The following is a 14,561-nucleotide window of genomic DNA, read 5'->3' as shown; positions in this document are numbered from 1 at the left end:
GCTAGGAGACAGCCGTTCCTGGGAGACAGCCATTGCTAGGCGACGGGGTTGCCGTGGTGACAGCTGGGCCCTGAGTCATGCTCAACCCTGGCTGCTCCGCCCCTCTGCCCCTGGCAGGTTGGGCCTGGGTACCGGGAGGAGGAGAGGCGGGGAGCAGGGGTTGCAAGGCAGTAAAGGGGCCCGCCCTCTGATGCCCACAACCACCGTGGCCGCCCGGGCTTCCAGGTTCCCACTCCTGTGGGTGCCCGCTCTAGCTGCTGAGTGGCCAGGACAGCTGACACTGCCCCCTCCCCCCGCATGCCTTGCAGGCCCCCCCACCAGGCGCTGGGCACTGGGGCAGAGGCAGGGAGGTTTGCAGTGTCTATCTGGCCCTGTGCCTGCACAGCAGAGGCTTCATACTGGGCCATTTACAATCAGGCACGGGGCTCTCGCCACCTGTGCTGTGCTAGGTGCCGGGCTGACCTTCCGGGCACCCCCTTGGACCCCACACCTATTTGGCAGGAGAGGAAGTACTTAGCTGAACCCCCTCCCCCGGGGAAGGGAGGATCCGAGCCAGGCAGGTGGCTGCAGGGCACATGTACCCAGAGCCCCGCAAGGAGTGGCTGGAGGACCCTCCCGTGAGGAGCCTCAGGAAGCCCAGAGCTGCTGCCCCAGGCCTCAAGGGCCTCGAGGGTTGACAAGCCCCCATGTGACAGTGGCTCCCTGTCTCAGAGAGGGGTTTCAGGGTGGGATTTGCCAGCAGCCTTTGCTCTTCACCCTCCCATGACTAAAGAACTGGAAATCTCCAGCAGTCTGGAGTGGGGAGACCCCCGTATCCAGGTGTCAGGGCAAGGAGTGCTCCAGGTGAGGGAGTGCTCCAGGTGACGTGATGCTCCAGGTGAGGGAGCGTTCCAGGTGAGGGAGCACCCAGGTGACGTGATGCTCCGGGTGAGGGAGCACTCCAGGTGAGCGGTGCTCTGGTGATGGCGTGATGCCGAAGGTGAGGAATGTGGCCCCGAAGGGCAGCCATCCCCCGGGAGGATGGAGGCGGCCCGCCCTGTAAAGTGATGCCCATGTGCTGTGGGGATGGCAGTAAGTGCCCGGGAGCCGTGGAGGACAGAAGCCAGCTGGCCACTGCGTGCAGAGGGGAGCGGAGCCTGCAGGGATTTGGGGGGCAGACCCGCGGCACTGGTGCACACTCCTCTGAAGAGAGGTTTCTGTCGCTCAGATTCTTCCGGCCCCTGAGGGCACAACTGGCGGCCCCTGAGGGCACAACTGGTGCCTGCGGAGAACAGGAGCCCACACACATGAGACGAAGCCTTGCCCTCGGGTCACGCATTGTCCATGCTGTGGCCACCGGAAGGCCAGCCTGCCAGCCCACACACCGGAGGGGACTGGGCGAGGTGGACAACACTGCCCCCTTCACCCCAAAGTCTGCAGGCGGCCTGCTCCGCCAGCCCAGCCGAGCTCCCTGCTTTGACCAGAGTGGGCACAAGGACGAAACCGCGCTCCCACGGCCCCCGGCCCCCGGAGCGCCTTCACCCCAGCAGGAGCGGCCCTGCACCCCCCAGCGGTCGGCGTGGCTCCCCCTCAGCTGCCCCACCTCCCAGCAGCCCCACTGGGTCCTGTTTCCCATCAAAACACGGCGAACGCCAGCTGTCCTCATTTCTCCCAGACCCTCTCTCAGGGGCTTCCTTAAGGCTCTTTCCCTCATGTGAAGACCCGCCTCTGCTCTCCGACACCTGATTCCTCCCAGGAGACCCCAGGATGGGAACCATTAGCCCCGCGTTCCCCACTCTGAGCTCTTTAGCCAGGAGGGAGCCACACCACTGTCCCCGCCGCACCCCACCCAGGCCAGCCCGGGCCTGGTCTCTGCAAAGGGGCCTCTGCCACCTGCCTCCAGTGGCTTCAGACAGAACTCGCCACCCTCAAGACCTCAAAACCCAAACACTGGTGCGCACTACTTCCCCAAAGGCCTGGCCCGTTGTCGGGTCCTCGGGGTCTCCTGGCAAGTGTCCTGACCTCAGGAGCCACACCACCACCACCCTCCCCAGGTCACCGTCGTGTGGCCCTCTTGAACTTTCATGGTACTGGCCACTCTCTGAAATGATCTGGTGGTCACTTGTTTCTCGACTCTGCGTGGTGTGGGGGTGTCCCCACTGAGGGGTGGGGTCAGGGCCCGGCACCCAGCAGGTGCGCTGGAGATGCAAGGGCCCGGAGGGTGACGAGCAGGGGCCTGGAGGGGGACGGTTGGGCCGTCCTGTCCCCCGCAGGTGGCACCCAAGGGTCGGGACGCGCGGGAGCCAGGCCCCGGTCCCACCGGACCGCGCGCCCCGGGCCGGTCGCGGGCGCCAAAGAGCTGGCGGGGCATGCGCCGCGGCACCCAGGGCCCCGCTGGGCGCGCGCCCGGCCCTCCCGCCCCCCCTCCCGTCCCCCTCCCGCCCCCCCGGCCGCGCGCCCTCCGCCGCGCCCCGCCGCGCCGCGCGCGGTGGTGGTTGCGCGGGCGCCCGCGGCGCAGGGGCGGGAGCGCGCCGTGCGCGCGGCGGGGCGCGGCGGGCGGGGCGGGGCTGGGCATCCTCGGCGCCCCCGCCCGGGCTGGCCACGCCGATTGGCTCCCGGCGCCGGGAGCGCGCGAGGGCGCGGCGCGTCGAGCCGGGCGGGGGGCGCGCGCGGCGCCGCCGGCGGCCGCGGAGGAGCGCGGGGAGGAGGGCGAGGGGAGGGAGGAGGTGCCCGCCCGGCTCCCTGCAAAGCGACCTTATTTATCGGGGCACTGCCTCGGCCTCCCCGGTGGGGGGCTCGGGGCGGCCGAATCTCTCCCACCGGGGAGCTCCTCTCCGGGCTCGGCCGCGGGGGCCGGCCAGGCCGGGGCGCGGGGCGCGGGAGGGCCCTGCCGGCCCGGCCAGCACCCCGCCGCCGCCCCGCTCCGCCAGCGCCCATGCCGGGCTCCCCATGACGAGAAGACGCCCGGCGGACGGCGTGGCATGAGCCAGGTGCCCGGGCCGAGGTAAGGCGTGCGCACCGGACCAGGCTGCGCTGGGACGGGGCCAGGCCACGCCATCGCGGCGGCCACAATGAAGACGGGGAGGGTGCTTGGGGAGGGCAGGCAGCAGCCCCGGGGGCTCCCGCCGGCGCAGCCCCTTCCCAGCCGAGGCCCCGGGCCCCTGGCCGAGACAGGCCCTCCCACGGACCCGGATCGAAGCGCCGCCCGGTTGCAGCGCGCTCCCCGCAGCAGCTGGACCAGGGCTGACCAGCCCTGGGGAGGTGGACTCGCAGGCCCCCAGCTCACCAGGCCGGGGGGAGGGGCGGGGGGGGCGGGCCGGGCTTCTTTGCAGCTCGGAGCTCCCCTCCGCAGCAACGCCAGCAGGCCCTGGGCCTATGAGACAGGTGTTAGATGCGGTTCCCCCCAGGGAGGAGCCAGGTGGACGTGTGGCTGGGGGCTGCTCTGACCTGGACACCTGGGTCTGTGTGGAGAGGCCACAGCAGGACAAGAAGAGGAAAGGGGGAGCCTGGCCATGTGCCTGGCTCTGGAGGAGGGGCCGGCACCGGCCAAGGTTGGAGGGCCTCAGAAGGGGAAATGGGCACCATGAGGCTTGCTGGGGAGGGGTCTGGCCTCCCGGGATTCCGGGGGAAGACAGCCCCCACCCGTCACCCCAAAAGGAAAGAAGGCCTAGCTGTTGCAGCCTCAGGGAGCCCATGGCCCAGTGGCCACTCCTCTAGCCCCTCCCGGCCTCTGCACAGGAAGCCTTCTCTCCAAAGAGAGAGCAGATGGCGATGCTGCTTCACCTGCCCACTCGGCCAGTCCCCTCCCGCTCCCCGCCACCTCCCAGGCCCCTTCCCTCAGCCAACCCCTTTGAGCAGAGGCCTGATGGACACTTGCTGGCCTGGTAGGAAGCGGCCACGGGGCTGGACCAGGAACTGTGGGGAGCAGAGGGAGATCCAAACCCGAGTCGTAAACGTGGGCAGTGCAGGGTGGCCTGTTCGGGTCTCAGGGGACCCCGGGACTCAGCTGCCCTCCGTCTCCACAACTCGGCCCCCTGTTTCCTCGGCCACCTCTCACTTGGGCCAGGCAGGTCTCTAAGTGCCTGCAATGCCGGGCAGGCTCACTGGACAGGTGCTACCTTCCAGTGCACGCTCACCTCCAGGGCACTTCAGGGAGTCCTATCTCCTAAAGGAATGAGAAAACAAGTAGCCCTGGGGGAGGGGGGACCTGGGGCCATCAAGACTGCTGGCCACGGGCCCAGGAAGCCTGTGCTGCCAAGAGCCAGGGACACCTCTCACCCCAAGGTGGGACACAGCTCCGCTGCAGTCTTGTCACATGTGGGTGCTCGCTGCTGTGTCTCAGAGGGGAAGAGTGGAGGGAGAGTGGAGGTGGCAGTGAAGGAAGGCTCTGTGGGGTAAGTGGGTGGTTCAGCACCTTCCCCACCACAGATGAGGAGCCTTAGCCAGGCCAGCTCAGAGGGTGGGCTTGGGCCACACCGCCTCACTTGGCAGGGAAGGAGGGCGGTTGAGGCAGCCACCCAAAGAAGCAGGCACTAGATGCACCCAGTCTAGGCACTGGGGTGGGGGGGGGGCTCAGATCCTTCAAAGTAGAAGAGCCCAAACCCATTCCCCAAACCACCCAGCCCCGCATGGCCGAGCTGCCCCGTGCTTGACCTCAGGACTTGATCTGATGAAGCACCAATTCTGGTCTCTTCCAAGGCCACGTGCTCACTTCCTGGAGCCCCTGGTGCACGGGTGGGGCAGCCTGCACCCCAGAAACATCTCTGAGCTGGGGGCGGGAAGGGATATGAATGTGCCTGAGTCACAGGGCTTGTCATGGAGTTTGTCAGCCCGCACTCTGTCCTCAATCCAGGCTACCCTGGTTGTCACCCCAGTCCCTGGGGCTGTCACTGCAGATCAACCTGGTGCGAATTTTTCTGACTACCCACGCCCTGCCCAGCTCCACGGCCCTCAGTGGGCAGAGAGATGCAGTCAGTGCAGGTTCTACTGGGGCCAGACCCATCCAGCGTTCAGGGTGGGCTGTGCCAGACAGAGCATCAGAGATGAAGAGATGTCTGGCTTGGGAGCCGTGAGGAGTGGGGGTTTCCTAGGCATGAGCAGTCCAAAAAAAGAGTGTCCTGGTGGTGGACATGCAGCTTGCAGCCCTGGAGTGGAAGAAGGAGTCTGACAGGAACAAGGCTGGGACAGACCACCAACCCAAGGAGGACACAGGGCGCTGAAGAAGCAGAACAGGGCACAGAAGGGAGGCCACAGGAAGCGCACCTGGCCAGTGACAGGCTGGCTGGAGGCCCAGGGTGGCCCTCTGGACCTCAGTGCTTAGTCTGGTCTTTGGGAGTCAGACAGACTGGGCGTCCTGGGGTCAAATCCCAACTCTGTGCAACTTCTGAAAATTTAGTCTCTGACCCTCACTTTCCCCACCTGTGGTCAGGAAGTGTGGGAAGGGCTTGGCCCAGGAGTAGGGGAGTGGTTCTGGGAAGAGCAGGGCAGGACCAGCTCCCCCCTGGTGGCTGGTGGCTCCTGTCCCCTCCTTGGATGTGGCCAGATTAGGGGGGGAATGGGCAGCCAGCCTCCTTAACCCTGCAACTCCTGAAGTGGGGACTCAGCTAACGAGGAGGTGTAAGCCATCCTCTTCCCAAGAGTCTGAATAATTGCAAGGCCTACCCCAAGCCCCAGGTTTTTGGGAGCCTTCCCAGGGACAGTGGCACCAACCCAACCCCAGTGGCCATCTCCGCCTCCACTGTGGGCCGTGACCTCTGTCACAACCAAAATCACCAAACTGAGCTATACTTCCCCTACCATCCACCTGCCCTCTTCTTTTTTTTTTTTTAAATTTTTTTTTTTATTTATTTATGATAGTCACACAGAGAGAAAGAGAGAGAGGCAGAGACACAGGCAGAGGGAGAAGCAGGCTCCCTGCACCAGGAGCCCGATGTGGGATTCGATCCCGGGTCTCCAGGATCGCGCCCCGGGCCAAAGGCAGGCGCCAAACCGCTGCGCCACCCAGGGATCCCTACCTGCCCTCTTCTTAACCTGGCCTGTCCTCTGCCAAGCCTCCTGGGCATCTGGCAGCCACACTCCTTTCCGCATGACCCTGCTGACTGCCAGTCCTCATTCATTCATTCATTCGTTCATTCAGCAAGCACACAGAGGCCACTCAGCCATGGTTCTGCCTGTCTTCCAGAACTCCCCAGCCAGCCAAGGGAGGAGATAGAGGGGTGGGCAGTAATGACTGCGACCCTGGAGATGCTTTTCTCAGGGCTGGGGAGCCCCACAGTGGGAGACAGGGCTGGTGCTGAAGGGCGGAGAAGGAGCTGGCAGGGGCAAGCAGCAGGAAGGCCTCTTGAGCCAGCAGGGGACAGGGAGGAGGACTACAGAACGGGGGGCCTGGCTGGACTGTAGGCCCAAGGCTGGGGAGGAGCCAGAGGTGAGGCTGTAAGGTGGACGTGCCAGGTGTCAGGACTCGGTGACTTGACGGCCAAAGAGGCAGCTCCTTTCAAAGCCCCAGCATGGACATCTGCAGACTGTCAGCCTGGAAGCCACCAAGTTCTGGAGTCCCCCCAGGAGACTTGAGCCCCCGCAGCCTATCCCAGGAGGACCTCCTCCAGAATTCCGCTCCACACGGAGGCACAACACACCAGGGCTGAGGCTGAGAATAGTGCAAGTTTGGCCATCTTTTTAAAACGCCTCTTTCCCTCGCATTAGCTCCTGGAGCTGATTCCTGAAGGAGGAGGCAGTCCACATCGGGTTGGCAGCTGCCCCTGCCCTGCCCTAGCGAGAAACTTCAGGCAGGTTTTCTGAGCCCTGCTGGGGACAGTGGGGCAGTAGCAAGCACAGGAGGGTTGGGGGCTCAGAGCCCTTCTGGTTGGGTGGGTGGGTCTAGGCGGAGGGGCACTTGCCCGGCACCCCAAGAGACCTCTTGCCTAACTGACAGGAAGACCCATCCCTGGGCCAAGGGTGTGGCTGTTTTCGGGTTCTGAGCCGAGGAGCAGGGGATTGCCAGGCTGGGGCTGGAGTGGGCCGTGGGAGCCCAGCAGGACCATGGACAAGGCCAGAGAGCAGCGCAGCTCGGCTGCACAGCAGAAGGGCCGCGGGCCAGGGGTGTGGGTGCCGGATCAAGGGCAGCCAGGCCCCCTCACGCTCCCCCGGCGGAGGCCCTGGTCCGCCCGGCCCCTCCTCCCACGGGCTCTCGCCACCCGCTGGCTTGTTTCCACCAGCTCCACCCTGAGGCCCAAGAGTGGGGCTGGGACTGTGGGCGTGTGCAAATGTGAGCTCTGCAGGGGTGGGGGTAGCGAGCCCCGCAGATGCCCGGGGCATCCACGTGCACCCCCCCCACCCCCAGCGCAGGCTCTCCACGTGCACACCCGTGGCTGGGAGCGTCTTTAACCTAAATCGGCACAGCTCTTGAGTTATTTCTCCCCTGCTGCCACCTCCGCAGCCTCCTCCGGATCTTGGCGGGGAGGGCGGCTTCTCGCCCCGCCCCGTCGCCTGCAGGGCCTGTCCCCGCCGAGCCGGTTCGCGGGGGCCCCACCCCACCCCCCCGCCGTGTCCCGGTGCAGCTGCGGGCCGCCCTGAGCTCGCGCACGGGGCCGAGGGGCGCTGTCCATGGTGCTGCGCTCCGGGCCGAGGCGGATTCGGGCTGGGGCTGCCTCTCCCCTGCTCCCGGAAGTCGGGGCCAGTCGTGGCTTCCTCCTGTCCCTCCAGGCGGCACTGCTGGTCCACGATGGTCTCCTTCCCACCTACTAGTTTTAAAAGATCTGGGGCAGCACTTGTGTCAGGCTGCCCACCGCCCCCCATCCGCCACTGTGGGTGAACTCTAACTCCTTCGAGCCTCAGGCTGCTAATCTGAAAGTGGGGTTCACAGTGGTGCCCACGCTGCCAGCACACTTGGGGCTGACGCGAGCCCGAAGCGCATGACTGTCCCAGCGGGCATTCGGCAAACGTTGTTACGAATGTCGTGCTTCAGCCAGCGTGAGGCTGCTACTATCTGGTCATGAGCTGCTTTAAAGGGACAGCCGAAGTGGGGGCGGTGTCCTCTGAGGGCCGCCCCACATGGAGTGCCAGTGTGAGGCTCACTGCTGCCAGAGCAGGAAGGCCTCTGGACCCAAAGCTGGGTTGGCAGCCACGAGGGTCACGTGCTCCAGCAGACCCCCTCCGCCGGTGTGGAGTGCCAGCCTGGTCCAGGGCGTGGAAGTCGGTGGGGGGCATGGTGCTGGGTAGAGCAGGGCAGGGCAGCCCGCCTCCCTCCTCCCAGTGGCCCCGACCTTCACCTAAGGCGGGCCATGGGGCTCAGAAGCAACCTCCATGCCACTTTCCAAATGCTCATGTGAGCCAGGCACCGTGCTTAGTCCCTTCCCAGGTTGTCCTGTGGGGGTGTATCGTCCCTTCTCAGGCTTCAGAGTCAGGAAAAATGAGGCTCACAGAAAGGAGGTGGATCGCGGAGGCCACAGAGCCAGGGCGTGTGACCCTGGGGCCTGTGTGACTGAGCCACTGGGTGCACTGCCTTTCCGCTGGCTGTCTGGAGTGAGGGTTGACAGGAGAAGATGTGAATGTGGAGCAGATGGTGGCACTGTGAGGGTCCCGCTCCCCCCTCCAGGGCTGTCTATACTCAAAGCCGTCTGCCATCCATTCACAGCCTCAGAGGCCCGACCAGGGGTGCGCAGGGTGGGCTCAGTCCCACCTTGTGAGGAACCCCCTACAAATAGGCCTCCATAGCTAGCTCTGGTTCAAGTCTCAGCTCCACCACTTCCTGTGCTCTTGGGCAAACAGTTCATGCTGCTTTGTCTTCCTCACCTGTACAATGGGCACAGTCATCACAGCATCATCGTCCACAGATGGGTTGGACGGAGGATTAAAGAGACAGTACATGTCCAGGACTCACTGTGCCGGCATCATAGTAAACTCTGCCCTTTCTTCGGGCAGATTGTGAACCATGGAATGTCTAGTAGCCACTGGGATTCTCAGGGCTGGTATGTGAGCTCAGACAGGGTACTGGAACCACTGCAGAGAGCCAGGATGGCATCCCGTAGTGGAGGGGCCGGAGACCACCCCAAACCATCTCCCTCAGCTTTCCAGTCCCTGCTTAGGAGGGGTAGGCCTGGCAGGCACTGATGGTGGACAGTGGGGTCGTAAAGGTGAGGGGAGCACTCACAAGCGAGTGTCTGTCTCTGCCTGCCTCTCCTCTCTCATCTCTAAAATGGGAACCGTAGGACCCAGGTGTCGAAATGATCTGTGGGGACAGGCTGAGCCCAGTGCACACAGCTCAGGCAGTGTCATGGGCATGAACAGCCCTGGTCTCCTGTTGCTCACTCAGGGAAGGAGTGGCATGGACTTGTGTCCTTTCTGTTGGGTGGCTCTGGGAGTGCCACGGGAGGAGATGCCCTGGGGTGGGAAGGAGCCCAGCTCTGTTCCTGCAGCAGACTCATTACTCCCTCCTGGACCCTGTCTGCAGATCGAGCGAGGAAGATGTCGAGCCCGGGTGTGGACGGCGACCCCAAGCCTCCATGCTTGCCTCGCAATGGCCTGGTAAAGCTGCCGGGCCAGCCCAACGGCCTGGGTGCAGCCAGTATCACCAAGGGCACGCCAGCTGCCAAGAACCGCCCCTGCCAGCCACCTCCCCCGCCCACCCTCCCACCACCCAGCCTGGCTGCCCCACTGCCACGGGCTGCCCTGGCTGGGGGCCTGTGCCCCCCAGCAGGGCTCCCCCTTGGTGGACCAGCCTCAGCCCCAGTTCCCGGGCCCCCGGTGGAGCGGCCACCACTGGCCACAGATGAAAAGATTCTCAATGGCCTCTTCTGGTACTTCTCAGCCTGTGAGAAGTGTGTGCTGGCCCAGGTGTGCAAGGCCTGGCGGCGTGTGCTGTACCAGCCCAAGTTCTGGGCGGGCCTCACACCTGTGCTGCATGCCAAGGAGCTCTACAATGTGCTGCCCGGTGGCGAGAAGGAGTTTGTGAACCTGCAGGGCTTCGCTGCGCGCGGCTTTGAGGGCTTCTGCCTGGTTGGCGTCTCCGACCTGGACATCTGTGAGTTCATCGACAACTACGCCCTCTCTAAGAAGGGGGTCAAGGCCATGAGCCTCAAGCGCTCCACCATCACTGATGCCGGCCTGGAGGTGCGCCCCACCGTTGGCCTGGAAGGGATGGGGGCGGGGCGGGGGGCAGGGCCAAGCAGCTGCAACTGAGCTGGTTGGGGGGGGTGAGGCTCGGAGGGAACCTGGGCAGATGAGGCGCAAAGTAGCTGAGGGAAGCACTGGTGCCCTGAGGATCATGGCTCTGGGGTGAGGGGAAGCAGGGCCGCTCAGGTAATTTGGGGGACCCAGTCCAAAGTGAAAGTTCATGTCCCTTGTTCAAAGATGATTAAGAATTTCAAGACAGCAACATCAAAGCCATCAATCAAATGGGAGGCTCTTCCAAGCTCAGGGCCCTACCTGCCCATGAGGCCAGCCTTGGTTGGGGAGGGTGCCGCAGGGGCAGGTGCACAGGTCAGAGGAGCAGCGGTGCGGGCACCCCCCTCCCCAGGGCGAGGACTCTAACCATCAGTCATTACCGCCAACTGCTCCCAAGCACCTGCTGGTGGGGAGGCCCCAAGCTCCCAGGTCCCCTGTGGTCTCCTTTTAGAACGTCGCTGCAATGTGACGAACCCGTTGTCAAGTGCACTTGTCACAGGGCAGCCTGATGCGTGTTTTACACACGTCTACATTCGAGAACACTGCTTCCTGCCCCTCAGTGGGCTCCTTCCACCCTCTATCCTGCCATCCTCACCACGCCCTGCCGCCTGCCCACCTGCAGGTGATGCTGGAGCAGATGCAGGGCGTCGTGCGCCTCGAGCTGTCGGGCTGCAATGACTTCACCGAGGCAGGGCTATGGTCCAGCCTGAGCGCGCGCATCACTTCGCTGAGCGTCAGCGACTGCATCAACGTGGCCGACGATGCCATTGCGGCCATCTCGCAGCTGCTGCCCAACCTGGCCGAGCTGAGCTTGCAGGCATACCACGTGACGGACACGGCGCTGGCCTACTTCACAGCCCGCCAGGGCCACAGCACGCACACGCTGCGCCTGCTCTCCTGCTGGGAGATCACCAACCACGGCGTGGTCAATGTGGTGCACAGCCTGCCCAACCTCACCGCGCTCAGCCTCTCTGGCTGCTCCAAGGTCACGGACGACGGCGTCGAGCTCGTGGCCGAAAACCTGCGCAAGCTGCGCAGCCTCGACCTCTCGTGGTGCCCGCGCATCACTGACATGGCGCTGGAGTACGTGGCCTGCGACCTGCACCGCCTGGAGGAGCTGGTGCTGGACAGGTGCGCGCGCCCCCCGCACATGGGGCAGTGGAGGGCAGGACCCGGGGAGCGAGGCAGGCGAGACCTTCTAGAGGAGTGTACAGATCCGCAGCCAGAGTGGCGTGGCGGCGCCGTGGTGGGAAGGTGGCCCCGTACACACGGGATGGGCTGGGACAGGGGCGGTGGGGCTGTCGTGAGAGCGCAGGAGGGGGGTTCGGGCTGCGCCGCCGGGGGAGGAGCAGCTGTGGGGTGAGGACGGGTGCGAGCTAGTGGGGCAGGCCTTCTGACAGTGGGCAGCGCCCCTCTGTTGTCCCCAGCAGGTGTGTGCGCATCACGGACACTGGCCTCAGCTATTTGTCCACCATGTCGTCCCTCCGCAGCCTCTACCTGCGATGGTGCTGCCAGGTACTGGCCCCGCCCACCTCCGAAGCCCGCGTGTAGGCCAGGGGAGGCGGGGACCTCGGGGAGGGGCCCGGGCCTACCTGGCCACCTCAGGCCAGGTGAGGAAGCCCAGGATCCGTGCACACCCAGCGGGCGACTCCCCGCGGCTGGCCGGCTCCTCGGGAGGCCGAGAACCCCTGCTCCTCCGGCAGCTCCAGGCCGCCGGCCCCAGCAGCAGCTCCCCAGGGTCGTTAACCCCCCACCTCCCGCAGGTGCAAGACTTCGGGCTGAAGCACCTCCTGGCCATGAGGAGTTTGCGCCTCTTGTCTCTGGCAGGTGAGACCCCCGCGCCCCCTCCGGCGCCGCCGCCCTGGGGCCGAGTCCCCCGCGGCGCCCTCGGGTGGGGTTGCCCGCGCTCAGCCACCGCCCGCCTGACCCCGTTGCAGGCTGCCCGCTGCTGACCACCACGGGGCTGTCGGGCCTGGTGCAGCTGCAGGAGCTGGAGGAGCTGGAGCTGACCAACTGCCCTGGGGCCACTCCGGAGCTCTTCAAATACTTCTCGCAGCACCTGCCCCGCTGCCTCGTCATCGAGTAGCGCGGCCCCCGCTCCCCCCAGGAAGCCGCTGCGGCGGGCTCGCCTTCTCCCGGCCCTGCCCTCAGGGGGCCCTCCGCCCGCAGCCCCGCCAGGCCGGCGACCCAGCACGAGCCCGCCCCGTGCCCCTCCTGGCCCCGCCGCGTGGGGGACGGCGGGCGGGCCCAGCCCCACGCACGCTGCACACTCGGGGACTCCGTGCATGCCCCTCGTGCCCGCACTGCACGCCCGCCCTCCACCGCACCACAGCCGCCTCCATCTGTCGTCCACCCGCCGGGAGCTAGGGGGCCCGGCTCGGCCCCGGGGGGTGCTCTGAGCTCTCCGGTGGCCTCCCCACTGCCTTCTCCGCCGCACCGCGCTCTGTGTCTCCTCGCTGTCCCCCCATCTCGGGCAGGGCCCAGAGGGACCGAGGGGAGCTGGGCCCCCCAGGACACAGGGGCCCGAAGAGCCCCAAGGGCTTCCCGCATTTTCCATGCCTGCTGCCCTCGGAGGAGTGAGAGGGGGAACAGGCCTCGCCAAAGCCATGGCCCGCCAAGGAGCCCAAGTCCCACCCACCCCTGCCCCACCTCATGGCAGCCTGACCCCATGGCCCTCCCCTTGTCCCGGCAGCTGTAGGAGGCGGTCCCCGCTCTCCTCGCCCCCAGCTGCAGGCCCACAGGCCCTCGGCCATGCCAGGGGACAACCGCGTTGGCGGGAGGGACACACTGGCTGACCGGTTTGGGTACACCCGACACGGCCGAGCGGGCTGTGGCGTGGGGCCACCCTGGTGGGGGCGCCGGGGGTACCACTGCCTCCAGAGACCCCAAGCTGGAGCAACCCAGGCCCTGTAGGCAGTCCCGAGGGGACCCCGCAGCACAGCCCCGCAGCCGGCTGGGCCAGCCTGCCGAGTGCCACACGGTACCCGGGTAGGCCTGTCGGGGGCAGCCGGGAAGGTGGGCCCCGGCCGGGGCTCAGGACCTGTGCCCCCCCCAGCAACTCCAGCACCCCGAGGAGAGAGCGCCCACCCCCTCCCCAGCTCCCCAGCCCTCTGCCTGTCCAAGTGGGCTCTGGCCGTGTTCCGTCCAATCCCAAGACATACGGAGGTCCTGGGGGATGCTGGCACAGCTTGGCAACTGCTGAGGAGGGGGCTGGGACCCCTTTCCATCTCCACCTTGAGCCCCAGGAAGTACAGTGCCCACACCCAATCTTGGGACACCCCCCCCCATATGGTTGGAAGAAAGTAACCAGTTTCCAGAGAGCCAGAGAGTGAGAGAGCGAGCGAGAGAGTGAGAGCGCGAGTGAGCGAGCGAGAGATGCTGTTGAAGCGGACGCGGTTCAGCAGCCCAAAGATTTCCCCGCCCCGGCATGCCCCGCGGGGGCTGCGGGGCTGAGGGTCGGAGCCAGTTTCTTCAGCGCCTCCTCCTCACGCCTCCCTAGTGGGAGGAGGCAGCTGTCCATTTGTCCAAAGTATTAATGCAACTGAAGCTGTGATATTTCGAACGACTGTAGGAGGAAAAATTAAGGGGAGAGAGGAAAACAAACAAAACCAACCAACCCCTAAAATCATTTTCTTATTGTACATAACGACCTCATTCTCCTGTATATGCGGAAGATATAACCTTATATTTGGTAAGTGTTTCTTGTGCTATTTTATCACGTGACCTGTTTATAAAAATATATATTAAAAAAGTTGTAAAAACACGCGTCTGAGTTGGTTTTAGGTCATCACACCATGGCGGGTGGGGAATCCCTGCCCTGAGAGGCTTGTGCACCTCGGAGCTCAGCAGACCTACTGGTTCCTTCCGCCACAGAGGCAGGGGCCGCCTACCCGACTGGAACCAGCAGTGACCGACACCGAAGGTCCCTGACCCTCTACTGCTTATGGGGGATGCAGATGATACTAAAGTCATCCATGTAACATTAACCTCCAGAGCCTGGGGAACCCAGTCAGTGAAGCGTGTGCCTCTGGCTCAGGCCATGGTCCCGAAGTCCTGGGCTCCAGCTGGTAGCCTGCTTCCCCCCCCCGGCCCCCGCTTGTGCGCACCTGCTCTCTCTCAAGTAAATCAAGTCTTTAAAAACAAAAGTCTTCGAGCAACGCTATCTAGGATCTAGCTGACCCTCCAGAAGGGCAAGGATGGGTGCTGTCGGTGCGACGGGGACAGCCTAGGCGAGCAGCAGGGACGCCCTAACCTCCTAACGCACAGCAAGGACAGGAGGAGGACGGACAGGCGGAGGACACAGGCGGAGGACGGACAGGCGGAGGACAGACAGGCGGAGGACGGAGTGAGGACAGGTAGAGGACAGACAGGCGGAGGACGTACAGGCGGAGGACAGACAGGTGGAGGACGGACAGGCCGGG

At 65.1% G+C, this 14,561-nt stretch overlaps 1 protein-coding gene and 1 long non-coding RNA gene across 3 annotated transcripts; both read left to right on the top strand.

Moving 5' to 3' along the window:
• The first annotated feature begins 47 nt into the window (after positions 1-47).
• Positions 48-2,086, top strand: LOC144318753 (uncharacterized). The gene is made up of 2 exons (XR_013384788.1): positions 48-117; positions 1,208-2,086. It is a non-coding gene; the product is annotated as an uncharacterized LOC144318753 (long non-coding RNA).
• Positions 2,087-2,657: 571 nt separating this feature from the next.
• Positions 2,658-13,903, top strand: FBXL16 (F-box and leucine rich repeat protein 16). Of its 2 annotated transcripts, none has more exons than XM_077905970.1 (6): positions 2,658-2,983; positions 9,428-10,086; positions 10,763-11,271; positions 11,568-11,655; positions 11,904-11,967; positions 12,078-13,903. In XM_077905970.1, the coding sequence occupies exons 2-6, from the start codon at positions 9,442-9,444 to the stop codon at positions 12,224-12,226; spliced, it is 1,455 nt and encodes a 484-aa protein (XP_077762096.1). In that variant the 5' UTR covers positions 2,658-2,983; positions 9,428-9,441; the 3' UTR covers positions 12,227-13,903. The 2 variants fall into 2 exon arrangements, with proteins under 2 accessions (XP_077762096.1, XP_077762097.1); XM_077905971.1 differs by having other exon boundaries at positions 2,659-2,983; positions 11,571-11,655.
• Positions 13,904-14,561: the final 658 nt, after the last annotated feature.

This window comes from Canis aureus, chromosome 8 (genome assembly GCF_053574225.1).
Source record: "Canis aureus isolate CA01 chromosome 8, VMU_Caureus_v.1.0, whole genome shotgun sequence".
Classification (NCBI taxonomy): Eukaryota; Metazoa; Chordata; class Mammalia; order Carnivora; family Canidae; genus Canis; species Canis aureus.
This window is presented reverse-complemented; position numbering and strand designations above follow the sequence as displayed.

Coding starts and splice junctions, on each gene's coding strand:
- FBXL16 (XM_077905970.1), top strand. CDS start 9,442: ATGTCGAGCCCGGGTGTGGACGGCGACCCCAAGCCTCCATGCTTGCCT. Junction 10,087..10,762: donor TCACTGATGCCGGCCTGGAG/GTGCGCCCCACC, acceptor GCCCACCTGCAG/GTGATGCTGGAGCAGATGCA. Junction 11,656..11,903: donor ACCTGCGATGGTGCTGCCAG/GTACTGGCCCCG, acceptor CACCTCCCGCAG/GTGCAAGACTTCGGGCTGAA.